At 39.0% G+C, this 21,861-nt stretch overlaps 1 protein-coding gene across 1 annotated transcript in view; it reads right to left on the bottom strand.

Annotated features, from left to right (window-relative positions):
- WWC2 (WW and C2 domain containing 2) overlaps positions 1-21,861 on the bottom strand; it is a 159,921-nt gene that overhangs the window by 33,455 nt on the left and 104,605 nt on the right. The window contains exons 10-11 of the mRNA XM_070948153.1: positions 10,917-11,006; positions 8,873-9,486 (exon numbers count right to left, since the gene is read on the bottom strand). Of these exons, the coding sequence (XP_070804254.1) occupies positions 8,873-9,486; positions 10,917-11,006 (704 nt within the window). The remainder of the gene's footprint in view (positions 1-8,872; positions 9,487-10,916; positions 11,007-21,861) is intronic.

Genomic DNA, 21,861 nt, shown 5'->3' with positions numbered 1-21,861 from the left:
CTAAAGAGGATGAAATTGACCGGTTCCATGAAGTCCTACAGCACCTTATAGAATTAACACCCAAAAATGATGTCCTTATCATCATGGGGAATGGAATGCTAAAGTAGGAAGCCAAACGATAACCGGAATAACAGGCAAGTTTGGCCTTGGAGTACAAAATGAAGCAGGGCATAGGCTGATAGAATCTTGTCAAGAGAATACAATGGTCATAGCAAACACTTTTTTCCAACAACCCAAGAGACGACTCTACACATGGACCTCACCAGATGGTCAACACAGAAATCAGATTGACTATATGCTTTGCAGCCAAAGATGGAGAAGCTCTATACAGTCAGTAAAAACAAGACAGGAGCTGATTGTCACTCAGATCATGAGCTTCTCATTGCAAAATTTAGGCTTAAATTGAAGAAAGTAGGGAAAAGCACTAAGCCACTCAGGTATGAACTAATCATATCCCTGATGAATATACAGCAGAGGTATACTACTAAATAGTAGTAAACTATACTACTAAATAGATTTAAGGAATTAGATCTGATAGACAGAGTGCCTAAAGAACTATGGACGGAGGTTCGCAACATTGTACAAGAGGTTGCAACTAAAACTATCCCAAAGAAAAAGAAATGCAAGAAAGCAAAATGGCTGTCTGAGAAAGCTTTGAAAATAGCTGAGGAAAGAAGGGAAATGAAAGGCAAGGCAAAAAGAGAAAGATGCACCAAATTGAATGCAGAATTCCAGAGAATAGCTAGAAGAGATAAGAATACCTTCTTAAATGAACAGTGCAAATAAATAGAAGAAAACAATAGAATAGGGAGGACCAGAGATCTCTTCAAGAAAATTGGACATATGACGGGAACATTTCATGCAAAGATGGGCATGATAAAGGATCAAAATGGCAGGGACCTACTTCTACTTCACTGACTATGCTAAAGCCTTTGATTGTGTGGATCACAACAAATTGTGGCAAGTTCTTAAAGAGATGGGAGTACGAGACCATCTTATTTGTCTCTTGAGAAACCTATAGGCGGGTCAAGAAGCAACAGTGAAAACTGAACATGGAACCATTGATTGGTTCAAAATTGGGAAAGGAGTCTGGCAAGGCTGTATACTGTTACTCTGCCTATTTAACTTATATGCAGAGCATATAATGAGGAAGGCGGGGCTAGATGAATCAAAAGCTGGAATGAAGATTGCCAGGAGAAATATCAACAACCTCAGATATGCAGATGATACCACTCTAATGGCAGAAAGTGAAGAGGAACTAAAGAGCCTCTTGATGTGGCGGAAGAAGGAGAATGCAAAAGTTGGCTTGAAACTCAATATTAAGAAAACTAAAATCAAAGCATCTGGCCCTCTCAATTCCTGGCAAATAGATGGGGAAGAAATGAAGGTAGTGACAGATTTTATTTTCCTGGGCTCCAAGATCACTACAGATGGGGACTGCAGCCACGAAATTAAAAGACACTTGCTCTTGTGTAGGAAAGCTATGGCAAATCTAGACAGCATTCTAAAAAGCAGAGACATCACCTGGCCAACAAAAGTGTATATATCAAGGTTATGGTTTTCCCAGTTGTAATATATGGATGTGAAAGTTGGACCATAAGAAAGGCTGAGTGCCAAAGAATTGAGCTTTTGAACTATGGTGTTGGAGAAGACTCCTGCGAGTCCCTTGGACTGCAAGGTGATCAGACTGGTCAATCCTAGAATAGATCAACCCTGACTGCTCTTTAGAAGGCCAGATCCTGAAGATGAAACTCAAATACTCTGGCCACCTAATGAGAAGGAAGGACTCACTGGAGAAGAACCTAATGCTGGGAAAGATTGAGGGCAAAAGAAGAAGGGGACGACAGAGAATGAGGTGGCTGGACGGAGTCACTGAAGCAGTAGGTGTGAGCTTAAATGGACTCCAGAGGATGGTAGAGGACAGGAAGGGCTGGCGGAATGTTGTCCATAGGGTTGCGATGGGTTGGACATGACTTTGCAACTGACAACAACAACAAAACCAATCATCCTTTTTGGATTATTGGATTATATATATTTTAAGTACATATAAGATTTGGGAAACAAAAATGAAACTCTACTATGTTCCAATTGATGTATAGTATATGGTAGAAATGGTCCACACTGGAGCAATTATTGCTGAATGAGAACTAGAGAAGGTTAGAGTTTGCCAATTAAAGTCTCATGCTGTAAAAAGTAGACATCTACAATCTTCCTCATCCCTTTCCTTGTAAACTAAATGAAAAAAAATTCTATCCCAAAAGTATCTGTCCTCAACTATCTGCAGATTCTACACTGTTAGCAATTTTGTGATAAGCTACAGAATGTACCATTTCATACCTAGTACATTCACCAAGTGTGTTAAACTCGAGCTAAATTATTATTATTATTATTATTTATTAGATTTCTATACCGCCCTACTCCCGAAGGACTCAGGGCGGTGCACAGCCAGACAATAAAAACACATACAATACAAAATTTAAAAAATAGAATAAAATCAAATTAAATAATTTTGGCCCCGACAAATTTAAAACCCCAAACTTTTAAAACCAATTTAAAATTGAATATATAAATACTAAAAGATATTTAAAATTTTAAAAATCTTTTATAAAAGAGGGGGAAAATTAGGCCAGGCCGGCCTGGTGAAATAGTAAGGTCTTTAAGGCGCGGTGGAAGGTGCGCAGATCCGGGATCCTCCGTATCTCTGGGGGGAGCTCATTCCAGATAGTAGGTCCCCCCACAGAGAAGGCTCTCCCCCTGGGGGCCGCCAGTCGGCATTGTTTGGCTGACGGCACCCGGAGGAGCCCCTCTCTATGGGAGCGTACCGGCCGGTGGGAGGCTATTGGTGGTAGTAGGCGGTCCCGCAAGTACCCGGGTCCTAAGCCATGGAGCGCTTTAAAGGTGGTAACCAAAACCTTGAAGCGCACCCGGAAGACCACCGGGAGCCAGTGCAGCTCGCGCAGGAGAGGTGTTACATGGGAACGCCATGTCGCTCCCATTACCACCCGCGCGGCCGCACTCTGCGCCAGTTGGAGCCTCCGGGTGCTCCTCAAGGGGAGCCCCATGTAGAGAGCGTTGCAATAGTCCAGCCGGGAGGTGACAAGGGCATGAGTGACCGTGCGTAAAGAGTCCCGATCCAGAAAGGACGCAACTGGCGAATCAGGCGAACCTGATGAAAAATCCTCCCGGTCACGGCCGTCAAGTGCTCTTCTAAAGACAGCCGTGAATCCAGGAGGACGCCCAAGTTGCGAGCCCTCTCCGTGGGGGCCAATGATTCGCCCCCAATAGTCAGTGATGGCGTCAACTGACTATATCGGGACGTCGGAAACCACAGCCACTCAGTCTTGGATGGGTTGAGCCTGAGCCTGTTCCTCCCCATCCAGATCCGTACGGCCTCCAGGCACCGGGACATCACTTCAAGGGCATCGTTGGGGTGATCCGGGGTGGAGATGTACAGCTGGGTGTCGTCAGCGTACTGATGGTACTCCACCCCGAAACCACGGATGATCTCGCCCAGCGGCTTCACATAAATGTTGAACAGGAGAGGCGAGAGGACCGACCCTTGCGGCACCCCACATATGAGGGGCCTCGGGGTCGACCTCTGTCCCCCTGTCAACACAGACTGCGACCGGTCAGAGAGAAAGGAGGAGAACCACCGCAACACAGTGCCTCCCACCCCCAACTCTTCCAACCGGTGCAGCATGATACCATGGTCGATGGTATCAAAAGCCGCTGAGAGATCTAACCGGACCAGGACAGAGGAGCACCCCCTGTCCCGAGCCCTCCAGAGATCATCAACCAACGCGACCAATGCCGTTTCCGTGCTGTACCCGGGCCTGAAGCCCGACTGGAACGGATCCAGATACGTCGTTTCATCCAGGTGCTGGGGGAGCTGTTGCGCGACCACACTCTCAACAACCTTCGCAACAAAGCGAAGATTGGAGACCGGACGATAATTTACCAACATTGCCGGGTCCAGGGAAGGCTTCTTGAGGAGAGGCCTCACCACCGCCTCTTTCAAGGCGGCGGGAAAGTCACCCTCACTCAGCAAAGCGTTTATAATCCCCTGGAGCCAGCCTCGTGTCACTTCCTGGGAAGCCAGTACTAACCAGGAAGGACACGAGTCCAATAAACAAGTGGTTGCGTTCAGTCTACCCAGAATCCTGTCCACGTCCTCAGGGGTCACAGGATCAAACTCATCCCAGATAACATTCTCAAGACCTGCCCCTGTCTCTCCCCCTGAGACTACCCAGTCGGAGTCCAAATCTTCCCGAATCTGAGTGATTTTGTCATACAGATACTGAACAAAATCCTCGGCTCTACCCTCCAAGGGGTCCTCCCGCGCTTCCTGGTGGAGCAGGGAGCGGGTCACCCTAAAGAGGGCGGCCGGGCGATTATCTGATGATGCAATAAGAGCAGCAAAATAACTACATTTCGCTGCTTTTATCGCCACTAAGTAATTCCTAATGTGGGATCTTACTAGTGTCCGGTCAGATTCAAGAAGACTGGCCCTCCAACTACTCTCTAGGCGTCTTTTTCGGCGCTTCAACTCCCTCAGCTCCTCGGTAAACCAAGGAGCCAATTGAGATCGGCGCCGGGTCAGAGGCCGCAAAGGCACGACCCGATCCAGAGCACCAGCAGCCGCCCTATCCCAGGCGGCCACCAGGTCTCCAGTCGAGGCGTGTGCCAGAACCTCAGGAAATGGCCCAAGCTCCGTCTGGAATCTGTCAGGTTCCATCAGGCGCCTGGGGCGGAACCATCTGACCGGCTCCGCCTCCCTGCGGCGGGGTGCAGCGGTTCGAAAGTCGAGACGAAGGAGAGAGTGATCTGACCATGACAAGGGTTCAGTAACTATATCCCCTATATCAAGATCCCTCAACCACTGTCCAGAGACAAAAGCCAGATCCAGCGTGTTTCCCCCTGTGTGGGTAGGGCCATGAATTAACTGGGTCAGGTCCATAGCTGTCATGGAAGCCATGAACTCCCGAGCCATCTCTGACGTCTCACCCACGGACGGCAGGTTGAAATCCCCCATGACCATAAGCTTAGGGGTATCAACCGCCACCGCGGCGATGACGTTGAGTAGCTCGGGCAGGGCTGTTGCCACGTGGCAGGGAGCCAGGTACGTGATCAGCAAACCCATCTGAACCCCATGACCCCATTTCACAAAAAGGGATTCACAGCCGGCCGTCTGAGGAACAGTGGCCTCCCTGAACTGAAATATTATTGTATGCATTGCAAAGTTTTTCCGCCCCTTCATTCTACTCAGGGAACTGAGCAAATGGCAGACTGTCAATACTGGGAGCCAAGTTTGGACAAATTGGCAAGTGACACAGTGTCAGAAGTGTAAACCAGCCTCTTTCACTACAAATATTTGCTTGCTAAACAATGTACTTTAATCCCAATATTCCCAACATCAACCTACATAATTAAGCAACAATGTCAATGACACTTCCATCCTTTACTCGAGCCACAAAGAGCAGAGTTAAAGATATAGGTGCTTACTTTCAAAGTACAATGGCTTGAGTTGAAATACTTGAGGGAACACCTGTTCTTACAATCTGCTTCCTTTGGCTTTGAGTTCATTGCTGCTCTGGGTATTATTGCCATTTGAACTGAGGCAGGTTGCTGCTGGACCAGGGTTTCTAGAATTCCTCTCATGGTATTCATTATACTGCCTTTATGGCAAACACTCCTTTCTTATTTCCCCATGCTTTTAAATTTACATATTTTAATTATTTAACTGACACACCAAGTGACAGTAACTAGTCATTCTCAACTGATTTGGGGAAAGCTAACAAGGGTCCCAACTGGTCTGTACGTAAAGGGAACCATCAGGAAACCACAGAGTGGCAAACTTCATTAGGAAATTAAAAAGACATCCTGTATTTTACCAAGCAAATAGGATGGCATGTTCATGTAGTCACCAAGAGGTCAGGCTTCGCTCAAGAGAGACTTTGAGCAATACTGTATGTTACATGTTACTACTCATTCATTATTATTGTTATTACTAATTCTTATTATTGTTTTGGGAACACCATTTGATTGAAGGACACTATAAAATGTAGTTTCGCCACTATATAATGTTCTTATTTCTACACATGTAACTAAATAACAGCGATTTCTAACTAAAAGAATTGTATGTGAAAAGGTTTATATTTGGTTGAAGTATTCAACCAAAATATGGCAATACATTATTCAAAAACTTGGGGTAAAGGAGCAAAAAGGTTTTGAACATGCATCTTCGATCTGTTTAAGTCAATATACTGATAAATCAAGTTCTTAGTAAACAACACAGGTGAAATATGCAAAACAATAATTCACAGCTATCAAAAAGTTTACTGGACACAGTGAGGTAACAGCTGGTGCAAGAAAAAAATGGTCCTTGCTGGCAGCCATGGGCATCATTTACTACTGTTAAAACTAATCTAGCATTGTTTAGAATATTTCTGTCATAGATTTCATTATGTTATATACTTCTGCTACCTTCCGGCTGCCTGCAATTTGGCAGTTCCAATCTCACCAGGCTCAAGGTTGACTCAGCCTCCCATCCTTCCAAGGTGGGTAAAATGAGGACCCAAATTTTTGGGGGCAATATGCTGACTCTGTAAACGGCTTAGTGAGGGCTGTAAAGCACTGTAAAGCGGTAAGTAAGTCTAAGTGCTATTGCTAAAATTTTAATCTCAACCATAAGTATAACAAGCACATTCTAAGAAAGTTCTATACTATGACATTTCCAGAATGGTTTACACTTAAAAATACATTCATTTTGGGACACATTTTACAGTGGGAAAAATGGCTGTTATTGGTTTTCTTCCTGTTTCCTATTTCCATCCCTGCAGCAGCCTCTCTGACTGTTCCTCCTTCCTGATTTTAAATAGGCCAATGGGATAAGTTCATTCACAATGACTTCCATTGAGATCAAGAACTTCCTTTGAGATACAAAGATACAACAATCTCCTCTTTCTTTCTATACCCTTTTGGTACAAGATGTGAGGGGTGGGAGCAAATCTCATCTCTATACATTTACATTGATCTTGTAAAAAGAAATAAAAATAAAGATCTTGTGATGTCAATTAACAAATCCAAATTCACTCACAACAAATTCATGCAGTTTACTTAAGTTCTGAACCGCCAGCTGCTCCCAAATTTGAGACATCACTTTGTGTGATTATTTGTACACCAGGTATTTTTAAAGTTTTCAAAGAACTGTCTGTTAAACTATTGTAAAAACTACAAAGAATCTTGCAGCATTTATTTATTGTGATATAATTTGTTGTAGAGCATGTGGTGCTTCATCAGATATATTAATACGAGGAAGAAATACATACAACCCTGAGGAATTGAGGGGGGATTAAATTTGAACAACATTAGATTTTTGAAGCTTTTAAAAAAGATTTGTAATACTTGGATTTTATGGCTGTTTTTAATACATTGTTGTAGGCTGCCTTGAATTACTTTAAGAAGCAGCATACAAATAATTCATACAAAAAAATAACCATGGCTAGAAGTAAATAATAGAGTAAGAGAGAAATGAAACGCAGAAATTGCAGACAGAAATGGAAACTCCTTGGTCAGTCACAATTGGAAGTCTGAAATGCATACATACTGTGAGATAAAACAAATATCTTGGAAAATGAAGGAATATTTGGAACTCCACAGAACACTGTGACTGCCTTAAAAGTGGGTATTTTTCAGCAGAATTACTAACTTCATTAAAATAGTTAGGTTTAAATTAAATTAAAAATATTGGTTTTGTTAATCCACTAAACACCACTTACCATACTAATGAATTTATAAGATTTCTAGAATGATTATGTCACATTCACACTTTTTTTTTGAATGACTGCTTTCAATATATACTTATAACCTTCTCTGCAACATGCCAATTCATTCCCCCACCTTTGGCCAGTCCTTGAAACCATGGATAGTATGTTCTCATCTGTCGACATCATACTTTATTCATTTAATGAAGTGAACAGTAATGAAGAAAAATCAAGCTATAATGGAAGTGTTATTTGTCTTTTAAAATGTCTTCCTTATTTTTAATTCCCTTTTGCAAATAGGTCAGTGGATACCCGAATAGGCTGCCAGACTGGAAGAATTTATCTTTTTCTTGAAGTTTCACTGCAGCAGGGAAGGACTATTAAACCCAGATAGATACCTGATTATTTTAACTTCAGTAATTAGTAGGTAGAAACAGATTGTAGAAAATGTGGGGAAAACGATGTGCAGCTTAAGATCAGATCTTTGGGGCACAAGCTTCCCTACCTGTGCTGTTAAATGAGCTGATTGAAACTACAGAATAGTGAAGATATTATCAACAGCACTGGCCCTCAAGGGATTCTATTTTGCCCATGGCAGCTCACTGGTTTTGTGAACATCTTCCTGTTATAAAGTTATCCAGTGTCTCTGTCTCAGTGCCTCTATTGTCAGTATATCTTCTTATGAGAGTGAAGGTTCATTCTCCGAGCCTTCACTTAAATCCTGCACCTGAGCTACAGATATTCACCACTATATCATATCTTCCTATTGCTGTGATATCCTTTCTAGTACATTTACTGCCTGTTTTTTTTTTTTTGTTTGCTTGTTTGCTGTTGCTGTTTCACCACAATTTTTAGAATTCTACCCACTTTATAGTAGTTTCTCAAGTTTAATCTCCCTGGATCTTTCATATCTAGTCCTACTTCTTAAAGTTTCATATAGAAGTGATGTGCTGAGCTGATGATGATTTTATTTGTTAACAGTGACTTATCAGCTTATCAGGAAAAAATGCACAATTTTTTGAGGACATATTGGCTGCTAAGTGAGTAAGTAACTGAGTTTGATCCAGAGAGGGAGAATTGGCTGAGTTTGAACAGCAAGACATATTTACCTGTATTTCTTGAATGTGATATGCTCTGTGAAACACTTTCATTGCGATATTTATCATTAAGTGATTGAGAAGATATTCTAGTTTCAGAATCCAGGAAAATTTGTTTCTCACAGGTAGTAATGCCTGTAAAGTCACTGGGTAAATCGCAGTCATCAAAGTCCGCGGTGAAATGATGTAATGGAGAATCTCGAGGAGGGACTGAAAAGCCACCTTCTAAAACCAAAGGTGATTCAGGAGGAGATAATGATGAAAGGGAAGATCTTGAAGAGAATGATGTGACAGATTTAGGAGGTTCAGTTATTTTAGGTGGATGCCTTGCTGCCAAAGAACTGGAAGAGTCACTGTATCCCATTTTCTCATGGGAGCTGGCCACTTCATTTTCATGAATGGTGGTAATAGGGCCAGAAGGAATATAACCACATTTCTCTTGTAATATGAAATCCAATTTATATTGATAGTCTAAATCTACAGGTTGATCACCTTGGTTGTAGTAGAGGTCTGTAGAGTTAAGAGAATTCAGTGACCCCCTACTAGATGTATTCAGGGACCCTCGACTAGATGCTAAGGATCCCAAGCTGCTCCCTGAAGACACTGATAACGTACTGGCAGAGAGGCTGCAACAAAGAAGCAAAGAGCTGTCATTCTATTCTATCAGTAGTATATTCAGATGATCTCAAATCACAGGTAAAACTTAAAATTTAATCCATGTTAGTCATTAAATTGACAAGTATAATAATATCTTTTAAAAGGAACACATTTTGCAATGTCTGAATACTACCAAAAAGAAATTTCAGATGACAGAGTATTAACTATAGCAGCAACATGACTTCCTTAGATGGCTCTTTAAAAAAAAACATATAAGCAATCATAAAAAAATTCAGTTATTTTAATTATAATTCTTTTTTTTAAAAAAAACCCTGATTTTTAAATATATCAATTTTGTGTAATACTGCACAAAATTGTGCGACAATCTCTACCACTTTAAAATATTGCTGATTACTGTAACAGTTTCATGAGGACACATTAGAAACTACAATTAGAACAATAAGAAAGTAGTTTTGTATTTAGCAATCCACAACTCCTATCTAAATTTAGATAGTCTTAGATCACTGTTTGAGATACCTTATTTTTCTCATTCTGGTATTTTCTACTCAGTTGGTAGGTAAAGTATATGAACATTTATTTATTTAGCATATGGCAAATACATGGACTTATAGTGGTTCAAATGGTAATGTCCAGTCCACCCAGCCATTCAAAGACAATTCAAGTATATGAACAAATAATACATAATACCTGAAGAGAAAGGAAAACAAAATACAGTACAGAAATGTCCATATAACATGGACATTTCTGAGTTTAAGGAAATACTGCTTTGTTCACTGGTTATTAATCATAGTAAACACTCTCTCAATAAATGGAATCACATTAGTGCAGTGCTGCCCTTAAAGAAAGACGGCACTATGAAATCAATAAAAAGAACATTAATACAAGCTATTCCTTAGTGATTGTCATTTGCATCTGTGCACAGATGTGTTGAGAAAATGAGCATTTGAAGTAAGATGCAATGTACTTATATTCATGATTTATATCTTTCATTTTTGCCTAAATGGTTTAGGTAGTCCTCAATTTATGACCACAATTGAGCCCAAAACTTCTGTTGCTAAGCAGATAATTGTTAAGTGAATTTTGCCTCATTTTATGACCTTTCTTTGTAACAATATTTCCATGTGCAAAACTGATTGTTACTCATAGTAGAAACAGCCAACCTATTTGTTTCACAATTTTCCACCAATGTAGCTTGAATAATATAGGGAAAGGGCTATAACAGATCAGTCATATATATTCTTTGCTGGGCAAAAAATTTGCAGTTCAGTACTTGGTTAACCAAACTTTTAGTAAGAAGACATTTGTGTAAGACAGCTTCCAAGTTAATATTCCACCTAAATCAAAATAGACAATTCAGAAATACAGTATGCCAACAGCAGTTTTGGACAAACTGTTATTATCATTTGTCAAAAATCTGGTGTAAACAAAGTTATCTTACCTTTTAAGCTGGGAATGTAAATGGGTGGTTAGATGACTAGTTTCTTCAAGTTTTTTAACCAATTTATTCTTTCTATCTTCTAATTTCAACCTAGAAGATGAAAGAGTTTGTCTGTCAATATATAAATGCATATACATTGTAAAGAGAACCTTATTTTAAAAGCATAATGACAAACAGCTGAAGGCAACTTATTTAAGTTCAACCAAATCACAAGTCAAATGGAAATTTTCAGGGCAGCTGAAAGATTATGGTACAGAAGTATATTTGTACTATACCATTAATATGTTTAATTGATCAGTGTTAGTGAATGGCCAATACATATTCTCTCTTTTGGGGGGGTCTAAAAATCTTTCAAAATATTTTCATTTTGTTCTCTTTCTCAGATTCTGACCATGAACTGTTTCTGGAAATATATTAGCCCTGGCTAATGGGTAAGGATATAATAATTCTCAAACTGCTAAAAATTAACTGATCAAATGAAAGTTATAGATGAAGAACAAACTACCATCAATGTTGGACTGTGCAGTCCATTAGCTAATAATCATTTGAAGGTACCTTACATCTATTATGCTTGCGCCTGTTTGTAATTATACTCTTATTTATCCTGGAGGAGCTGGTGAGCTACTAAATTAATTTACAATATTTTTAAAGATGTGGGCTGGATACTGCCAATTCTTGAGAACCATATTCTCAAAGATACTGTCCTTGTAATCCTATCTCTTAGTTTTTGTTTCGCTATTTATCTAGCTCAGTTATATCTATCCTTTACTGGATAGAAAACTCTCATTTGGATATTGTCCAACCTGCACCCTCCCTTCCCCCCAGAATATACCAACATTAAGTGAGACTATACTATGAGGTGAGAAATTCAGTTTTCTACAAAAACTATGATTTATTATTGCATCCAGGTATTTTTAAACAAACTTTATTAGGTCAGCCTGTAATTGCAGTGATATACTGAGACACACCACTCACTTGAAATACTTTTGTTTTGTTCGGAAACCTGGGCCAAAATATTCTCAAATACAGGTGTCTTATTTCCTAATCCAGCTGCACTGAATGAAGGAGTTATGTTAGGCGTCTGACCTGACTATAAAAGCTTAATGGCAGCCCTTGAATGAAAAAAAGAAAAAAAAAACTTTCAACCTTCTGCCTACAAAGAAATGAGCTTTCCAATTTCCAGTTGAAGAGAACATAATTGCTGAATAATTAAAATATGGCACTTGCTCAAGTCTCTGCCTATTAATAATCCACTTTAGGCTTTGGAGTCTTTTTGCAAACACCAAGTTCTTTGGGGTTTTTTTGTATATTCATCTTAGCTGCAGATGCTGGTATTTCCTATAGAAGAAGAGCATGGATTGAAATGTCCTATTTAGTCTTATATGTAATAGTGATACAATCACGGTATCATCTACATATAATACTACATACACCTATCTGAATTCTGCTTTTGATAAATAATTGACCATGGAATTTATGTGATAATTAAATAGTATTGGATGATGTTAATTAAAAATAAAAATGATGAATATAATGATGTTAATTAAAAATAAAAAAAATTATAATACACTGAGCAAAGGGCTGAACTGAAGGTAAAATTGAAGGTTGGAAACACCATCAAAACCTTTAATGACTGGGCCATACATGTGATATGATATACAAAGTGAACCAGGCAGTTTAGACTGCAAAAAAAAAATATTCATGATTATTCACTATACTACATTCCTACAATGATACAGATAGATTATATCTGCTCACAGAAATGAAACAGAAGTTTACTTCAAGTCAAACAAACTGTCAAAGAAGAAAAACATGCACAGGCTGATTATGTCACAGACAACCAAGAACAAGCATTGATGCAAGTTAAAAATTAGAACTTATTGAATGTGTAGGAAATGAAACATGAACCTCTAAATAATGTTTAGAAAGCTGACAAGGAAAAGCATTACATGGTCAATTTCTACAAGAGACTGAGATGAAAGTGGATAAAGATAAAACCTGGCAATGGCTTTCAACTGGAACAATTAAAAAAACCCTTGAAGGCTGGATTTTGGCTGCTCGAGAGTAAGCTATTCAAACTGATGTAATTAAGACCAGAACTGAAGAACCATCAAAATCAAAGAACAAGTAGTTCCATCAAAATCAAAGAACAAGTAGTGCAAAGGAGCAGAAGAAACAGTAGACCATATATTTGGCTCTTGCAAAAAGATTAATCAGACTGATTATAAACAATGACATAATACACTCACCAAAATGATTCACTAGAACACCTGTAAAGATCATCATGCACCAGTAGTGAAAAACTGGAATAATATAATTGGAAAAGTAGTTGAAAATGAGAAGGTTGAAATATTGTGGGATTTCTGAATTCAGTCTTGAATCATAATACTCAGATCTAACTGTGACTGAAAAGAAGATAGATGGATAATTGATGTGGCAATACCAGGGGATAGTATGAGCCATGGTGGCACAATGATTAGAATGCAGTATTGCAGGAAAACACTGCCGATTGTCTGGAGTTTGATTCTGATGAACTCAAGGTTGATTCACCCATCCTTCCAAGGTTGGTAAAATGAGGACCCAGATTTTTTGGGGCAATATGCTGATGTTATAAACCGCTCAGCGAGGGCTGTAAAGCACTATAGAATGGTATAAAAGTCTAAGTGCTATTGCTAGTAGAAAGGAAAACAAAGAATTGGGGGGGGGGAATCACAAAATATCAAGATCTGAAAACTGAAATTGAAAGAATATGGCCTAAATTGGCTATGGTGGTCCCATATTGACACACAGGGTACCAATACCAAAAATTCTTGGATGGCACTTAGAAAATATACACATTGACAAAATGTCCATCTGTAAATTGCAAAAGGCCATATTGCTTGGATCTGCACATATACTATGCCAATACATTACGACATCCTAAATTCTTGGGAAGAACTCAATGCGTATGAATGCCAACACCAGCTAAGAACTGGCAGCTGTGACTTCACGTATTTGTAAACAGATAATAATACTAGCAGCACTTTCCCATTTTCTTTCAGCAAAGCCACAGAAGGAGTTTGGAAGCTCTTATTATCATTTTATTTCCACACTTCTTTTGCTGCCACAAATGAACAAACCAGAGATTAACTTAAACAATATAATTAGTAAAATTTGAAGTGATATTTTCTCATATAAAATATTTTAGTAGTATTTCTGGATTTCAGAAAAGCCAATGTTGCAAAGGAATAGATTTCATTTTGAATTTAAATTTAACAAGCACTTTTAACTTTCCATTCTAATGTCTATATATCACAAAAAGCAGACTGTAACAGTTGAGAAGCTGGGTCGACAATAGTTGCCAAATGAAGGAATATTCAAGAGTGAACAGAATATGATTGAAGAGTACAATTTGTCTGAAAGGGACTGAAGAAGTAGAAAAGACGATATATCCACATCTATAGAGAATATTTAGATTAAAAGATATTATAAGGGTCTATTGTTGCTCATTCAATCAAGAGCAGATGAAGTTGCTATCTTTAAAAATAAGCAGATCTTCAAAGAGACATGGAATTGTAGAGATGGAGGACTTCAATTATATCTATTTGGAAAGAAAGTCTCTCATACATGTCCTTTTTGGAAAATTCCTACCCTATTTTTCTGATAATTTCCTTCTTGAAAAAAGTCGAAAAGGTATAAAACAATCAGCTACCCTTTACCATATTAAATAATATGGAAGACTTAATCAAGGAAGTCAAAGTAGCATTGACACCAAGGGAAAATGAATATTTAATTCATGAATCCTGATCATTAGGAAAACTAAAGCTGAATGTAGTCAAAAATATATCTTGGACTTTCACTGAGCAATGAAAATTATATACTATATGTAATGTTAATAGGAAAAAACCTGAAGGTAAGTGAGAACTCTTGAAGAAGGACACACTACAGTAAACATATATAACAATATCAAATAATTCCAGTGAGGGGAAAAAACAAAACAAGAAAAAACAACAATGCGGCTACTTGTGTTGTTTCCTTTTTACGATTTGGTGAATACAGACCATGGCAAATTAGTCAATGCTGTGACAGTCCTGTCTTGATGTCTGGAGGCTGTTGAGGTCTGGATGGGGAGCAATGGGTTAAAACTGAACCCTGGCAGGAGGGACGTTGGGAACAGGGCTCCTTGGCTCTTGGGGAATTATCAACTTTGGCCATGGATGGGATTGCACTGTTCCAGGCAGATAAAGTCCATAATTTGAAAATTCTCTTGGATTTATGACTCTTGCTTGAGGAATAGGTGGCCCCTACCTTGTTATTTTTTCTGAAAGGCCTAAAGACATGGTTTTGTTAGTAGGCTTGTAGATCCTACAGAATTAATCAAGTGCCTTGTTTATGTTTGTTACCATAGGGGAGAGGGTGGAGTTTGGGGGAGGATTCAAATTGTGTTTTTTTATTGTTTTATGCCAGCAGGAGTCACTGTGTATGATTTGGACAGCTATAAAAATCTGTTCAATAAACAAAAATATGCCATATAGAGGAGGTGGAAATAAATAAATAAATCATTTTTCTCAAAAATATTCATAAATTATATTCTAAGTGCATTTTTAAGGGCAACAATTAAAAAACCACAAAAGCAAAGATGAATGCCCCTCCCACCCACCCATGTTTATTTTCTCCTCAGGGTAATGTTTCATCTATGCTTGGAAAGCCAAATTTAATAAGGCTGAAATAACACAAAAGCAACTGTCACAGAATCAGCTATATAAGAACATGCATAAGAATGCTAAGCTAATACTTAGTTTCAATTGTTCTTTTTCTCAAATATTTGCTTTTTTTTTCCCAAAAAAAGAACTATATATATTTATTAGCCATTGAGTTAAAAATCCATGTCAATAGGTTTAAAGTTATCAAGTTCTATATGCATTATGAGCAAATAAGAGTTAGGGAAGAGATATATTTCTTTTTCAAGAGGCTCTTCAATTGTTTAGTCTTTGGCGTTCTTACCTGCCATAAATCATGTGTGACAATTTTTGTTAAAATATTTAACTTGTTAACTTTAAGATTTGTTCATTGTTGTAATGATTTTACACATACATAAACACACCCACACCCACACCCACCCCAGATTGTTATCTTTTTGCTGCAGAAAAAAATCTAAACCAAATAGATATTATCTTGAGGTTGATTTTTTGCTTTTTGCTTTTTGGTGTCTTCAGGTTAGCTTTGACTCCTGGTGACTGCCTGGAATTGTCCCTGCAGTTGTTTTGGCAAGATTTCAGAAGTAGTTTGCTGTTTCCTTTTTGTCGTGGTTGAGAGAAAGTAACTAGCACAAACTCACCCAGATGACTTTATATCTTAAGTGAGACTACAACTCATGGTTTCATGATTTCTAGCCTGGTGCCTTAATCACTACACCAAACTGGCTCTCGTCTTTATATTTATATATTGCAAGTTGAAAGCTCAGTGCTTTTCTGTCATATTCTTTTTATTCCATCTGCTCCTGGTTAGATACACAATCTTTCTTCAAAATTAGCCATTTGGTCAGGGCTAATCTGCTAAGAGCTGAAGATGGAATGGTATGAAGCAGAAGATGTATCTTATTTTGAAAGTTAAAGAAGCAAATTGCAATCTGGAGGTTCTATGAAATTCTTCTGGATCAGCTGCAGGTTGGACAAAGTAAAAGCTTGGAACAATTTTGTTGTTCCTAGTTTCAGTCAAAACAAAATCCTGAAGATTCTAAAAATATTTCATGGTGAGGTAGCAATGCTGAAATACATCACCCCTTTATATATTTAGACTTAGACTTATATACAGCTTCACAGTGCTTTACAGCTCTCTCTAAGCGATTTACAGAGTCAGCATATTGCCCCCAACATCTTGGGTCCTCATTTTACTGACCTCCAAAGGATGGAAGGCTGAGTCAACCTTGAGTCTGGTGAGATTCGAACTGCCAAACTGCTGATAAACAGCAGTCAGCAGAAGTAGCCTGCAGTACTGCATTCTAACCCCTGTGCCACCACAGCTCATAAAGAAGGAAATCCTTCAGAAAAAAGGATACATGGAGCTAATATTGTTTATTTTATATAATTGGTTCCTTGATGGTCTCAAAAATTCTCACTGTGGCATATTCCACTAGCCCAGTGCCTTCCTTTCTGTCCCTCCTTTACCTCACAGCACAGCTATTAATACAGTGTCCGTGAATGCATCTCACCAACCCATCTACTTCCTGATCCTTTTCCTGTGTCTTTCTTCCTCTGCTTCCCTTCAACCACTGCAACCTGTGTCTATGTGATGAAAAGGGTCCATGCCAGTGGTGAGATTCTATCAGTTTGCCCCGGTTCAGGCAAACCGGTAGTGATGGCAGCGGGAGGCTCTGCCCACCCACCCGGACGTCATCACGGACGCTCTGCACATGCACAGAAAGTTCTGCGCATGTGCAGAAGCACTGTGCGAGCTCACAGTTCCGAACCGGTAGCGAAGGTAAGTGAAAACCACTACTGGCATGTTATACAAAAGCAATGTGAATGGTTGGAACCTCCCCAATTTCATATTTCACTCCTTTCCTTATTATCATTGGCATCAAAAGCATTAGATTCTTCTAGCTCACTCTTATCCACTGTTTCAATTCATATCTAGACCAATCATGGTTGCTTCGATTTATGCACAAATCACATGAAACCAGTTGCTCCATTAATAAAAGTGTTCATGCACAAACTGTTTTGAATCTCATTAGCTGAAAGATAAGGAAAGCTGAAACAAGCAGAGGATTCAGACTGAGTCAAAAGTGAGTGGTGCACTGTTCTCTCTCAATCATCCCCCCCCTTTTTTTTGCAAAAGACTTATTGCAAAAGAAAGACGAGTTTCCTTTTTTTTCTTCCTCCACTCTTAATACTTTCCTCTCAAATGGTATTCCATGGTTATAGTCAGCATCCCCCTCTGGCTCAAATTACATTCATCTTCTGCTTTCTAAAATCCATCAATTGTTTGTACTCTTTAGTAATAAACAAAAAACATTTCCATAAAGTTCTGATCTGTTTGTATGTTTTAATTCCAATTTGTTCAAAAGCATTTTCATCAAAAAGTAACCTTTCTTATAATAATCAAAAATTACTAAGCTCTTTTTCCATTTTAAACTTTCTTACATCCAATCTTTGTTAAGCCTTTTGCCAAAATTTTTAAAGCTTTGAAACCTGGTTTTTCCTTTTAAACCAGAAAAAATGTTGACTCAATAAATGAATTTCTCTTAGCATACTGCTTAAAAAATCTCGTTAGCTGTAAATTGATTACAACTGAAACTGTTTAAGAAAGTGAGGCTTCTGCTAACCTTGTGTCCATAAAAGATGCATTAGAGCTGTGAGCTTGACTGAAATGCTTCAGCTCCCAGCTGCTCAATTCATGAGTTCACCACAAAAACCCCAGTTCCTGTAACATCTGTCCAGAGTGCAAGTGGGAGATCTCACTTTCTTTCCTTATCTGGTGAAAGAAATTCACTGTCTGGTCACTGTTATCCACCACAATGCTATCCCCACTCTTTCAGGAATGTCTAGTCTGCCATAGATCTTCATTCAGAAGCAGAACTACCTGTTTTGCTAGCAGACCACCTTGCCTCTGAAGATCCCAGTCACAGTTGCCAGTGAAATGTCAGGAGGATCAATACTACTATTGTGTTTCCCCAAAAATAAGACTTATCACGAAAATAAGCTCATGCCTGGTTTTTAAGCATGTGCCTAATATAAGCCTTATCCCCAAAATAAGCCCTCGTGAAGATCGTCATCAGCCTGGAGGATGGGTGTGGCAGCATTGGAGGTGGCGACGGTGCAGGGGGAAATGCAGGTGAGCTGATTACCTGTCCAAGCAGCAAGCGGAGGCAGAGGTGGGGGGAAGGCAGGTGACCTGGCCATGCCACAGAAAGCCAAGAGTAGGTGGGCTAGACCAGGCGGACGGCTGTGGGAGGTTTGTCTTCACGTGGTGGCACCTGCACCAGATGGAGGCAGAGGCACCCGGGGGAAAGCAGGTGATCCCGACACTCCATGCTGGCTGTGGGCAAGCCAAGAGATGCGAAGATAAGCCTCCCATAACCAGCCACCCACTCTGTCCCACTATCTCTCAGCTTGCCTGCGGTGCATCTGGATTGCATGCCTCCCCCCGTGCCTCTGCCTCCATCTGCTGCCAGTGCTGCCACGTGAAGATGGACCTCCCATGGCTACCCGCCCACTCCGTCCTACCATCTCTCAGCTTGCCTGCTCCATTGCGGCTGTGAGCAAGCAGAAGAAGTGGACCTCCTCACTTCCTGTTTGCTGCTGGCCGCCGCCAGACGTTCCTTTGGGATCGTCAGCTTCCACTGCCTGTCAGAGCCGCCTTCACAACGGAACGGCGGCTCGAAAAAAACTCCGTTTCCATGAGGAAACGGAGATAGAGCCGGCAGGGGTGGGTAGAACTCTCTGCAGAGTCCCAAAAGTTTTTCTTTTTCTTTTGGGACAGAGCGGATGAGATGCCCCATATCCCCAGCCGTCGCTCCGGGCTTTGGGAGACCTCTGCTAATGCAGAGCCAGGCGTCAAGAGCAAGCCTGTGAATCTAACAGATTACTTAAAGAAAATGTGAGCTGGATCTGTAATACTGAACCGCAAGTATTTTACTTATCTTTTAAAAATAAAAAATAACTTAAGAGAAAAGAGGAAAGGAAAGGAGGGGAAAAAAGTTTTTTAAAATGGCGCTTGCAGCAGCTGGAGAAGAGGCAGAAAGGAAAAGTCTTTCCGTTTTCTATTATTACAATGTAGCGGAATAAATACCACTGGCTACATTTGTAGACAAAACCTCGCTCCTGTGTTTTTTTTTCTTTTTTTTTCCTGGAGACTTGATATTGTTGTTGACTGGAAAGAAGTCTTTTTTCTTGCTTTTTTTTTTCTTTTTTTTTCTTTTTAACAAAGCCTGCCTGGGCGGAAACATGGCACTGAGACTTACAAAGTCAGATAAACAAGAAGGGGGGGGGGAATTCCCTCACCCACAATTTAAAGGAACAAGTTTTAACTCTTCAGTCTCAGAAACCTGATTTTAATATAATAGAATTTCTCTTAGAGGAGATTGAAAGAAGGGATGAGATTGTGAATCAGCATCTTGAAGAATTTAAGCAGGAAATTAAAGAACTGGTAAAATCTAAGTTTGACTTTTTGGAGCAAAAAATTTTAAAAGTGGTTAATGGTTTTTCAGAATTTATGATACAGTTGGATACAAATACTAATTTACTAGAGTCTAAAATGGATGAAATTCAAGATAAATTGGACAATAGAATTCAAAAAATTGAAAATGATTTGATAAACATTCAGGATAATAGCTCAGAAGAAAAACCTAAAATGGATGCTGACCAAAAGTTTGGTAATGTAGAAAATCTGCAACAGAGGATTGAAAAAGAGGTTCTAATGGTTCAACATAATTTTACAGAATATGCGATAAGACTGAGAGGTTTGCAGGAAAATAATAGAGATGATTTAAGGAAAATATCTTCTGAAATTCTAGCTGGGATTTTAAAGGTTCAACCTGACGAAGTGTTTTGTAGGATTGACAGAGTTTTCAGAATAAATTCCTGGATTGCTAAGCAAAGGCAACTGCCTAGAGATGTGGTGATTTATTTTACGGACAAGGAAATTAGGAATAATATTGTGCAAAATTCCTTTAATTCTAATTTGCAATTGTATGGAAGAAAAATATGGATCTACAAGGAACTCCCACCTAAGATATTAGCAGAAAGGAAGAAATTTGGTTTTCTGGTGTCTGAGTTAAAAAAGAGAAATATCTCATATAGGTGGAATGCCCCAGTTGGTATTATACTGAGACATCAAGGAGAAAGATATCAGTTAGATACTATTGAAAGAGCGGAAGAATTTTATCAAAATAGGTTGAACATGAATTTAACATCTTCAGGAATGATACAGGATAAGCAGAAGGAGCTGGAAATAAAGGGAAAATATCGAATTACAGAGACTGTACCAGATAAATTGCCTTTGGATTTACCGGACACCCCAGCTGGATTATCTACAAATTTGAGAGAAGTGCCATCTGATTTTAATGTGATGACTTATCAAGGCAAGCATGGAAACCAATTAGGGGATATACAAGGGATAAAAAAGAAACATGAGACACCAAAACAAAATCAACACGACCAATCTACAAAGCAGAATGAAAACCGACCAGTTGACACACAATCTGTAGAAAGGAAACCAGGATGGAAGTCAAACCCACAAAAAGAAAACAAAAAAAGAAATAGGTTGTATAAAAATAGAAATTTCTAACTCAAGCAACAGTGAAGCCAGTGACTTTAAAATATGAATAATTATGTGAAAACATAGAGGAGGCGACATATTGGTCAATATCATCCTGAGGATAGTGGCAGATCTCTGCATTGCCGTAATTTTGGGACGTGGAAAGAGCCTCAAACTGATGGATTTGAATTATCTACTTTGAAATTTCTTTTTGTGTTGATAAATATATTATAATTATCTTGAATCATAAGGCAAGAGAATCATGCTGGGGCATGCAGAAGATCCGGTTGTTACCCACTACGATGATGGAAATCAATAATCCTGATGAAACCCACAATTATTATTATATGGAATATAATTATAATGTCACTCGGGTGGTTGTTTTTACTTTTATACATATAAGAAGATATTTATTACTGATGGGGGCAGATATGATTGAAGATCTTGAATAAACTGTTGCATCAGTAAGCTATGTTACCCTATTATGGATGTTGGTTTTAACAATCCAGCGGAAAGACCTCAAAGAAGATATTATATGGACTATAAATTTAAAGTTATTGTCTTTTCTTTTTTTTTATTTAGATATAATGGAATATATATATATATATATTTAAGTAGTGTGGGCAGTGAATTAAAGATATTAAGAATTGTTGTGTATGGTAAATTTGCAGGACAGTGGGTGAATAAGCTAACTACAGACTGATTAGTT

Source organism: Pituophis catenifer, unplaced genomic scaffold (genome assembly GCF_029215685.1).
Source record: "Pituophis catenifer annectens isolate HBS135680 unplaced genomic scaffold, rPitCat1.0.hap2 SCAF_8, whole genome shotgun sequence".
NCBI lineage: Eukaryota > Metazoa > Chordata > Lepidosauria > Squamata > Colubridae > Pituophis > Pituophis catenifer.
This window is presented reverse-complemented; position numbering and strand designations above follow the sequence as displayed.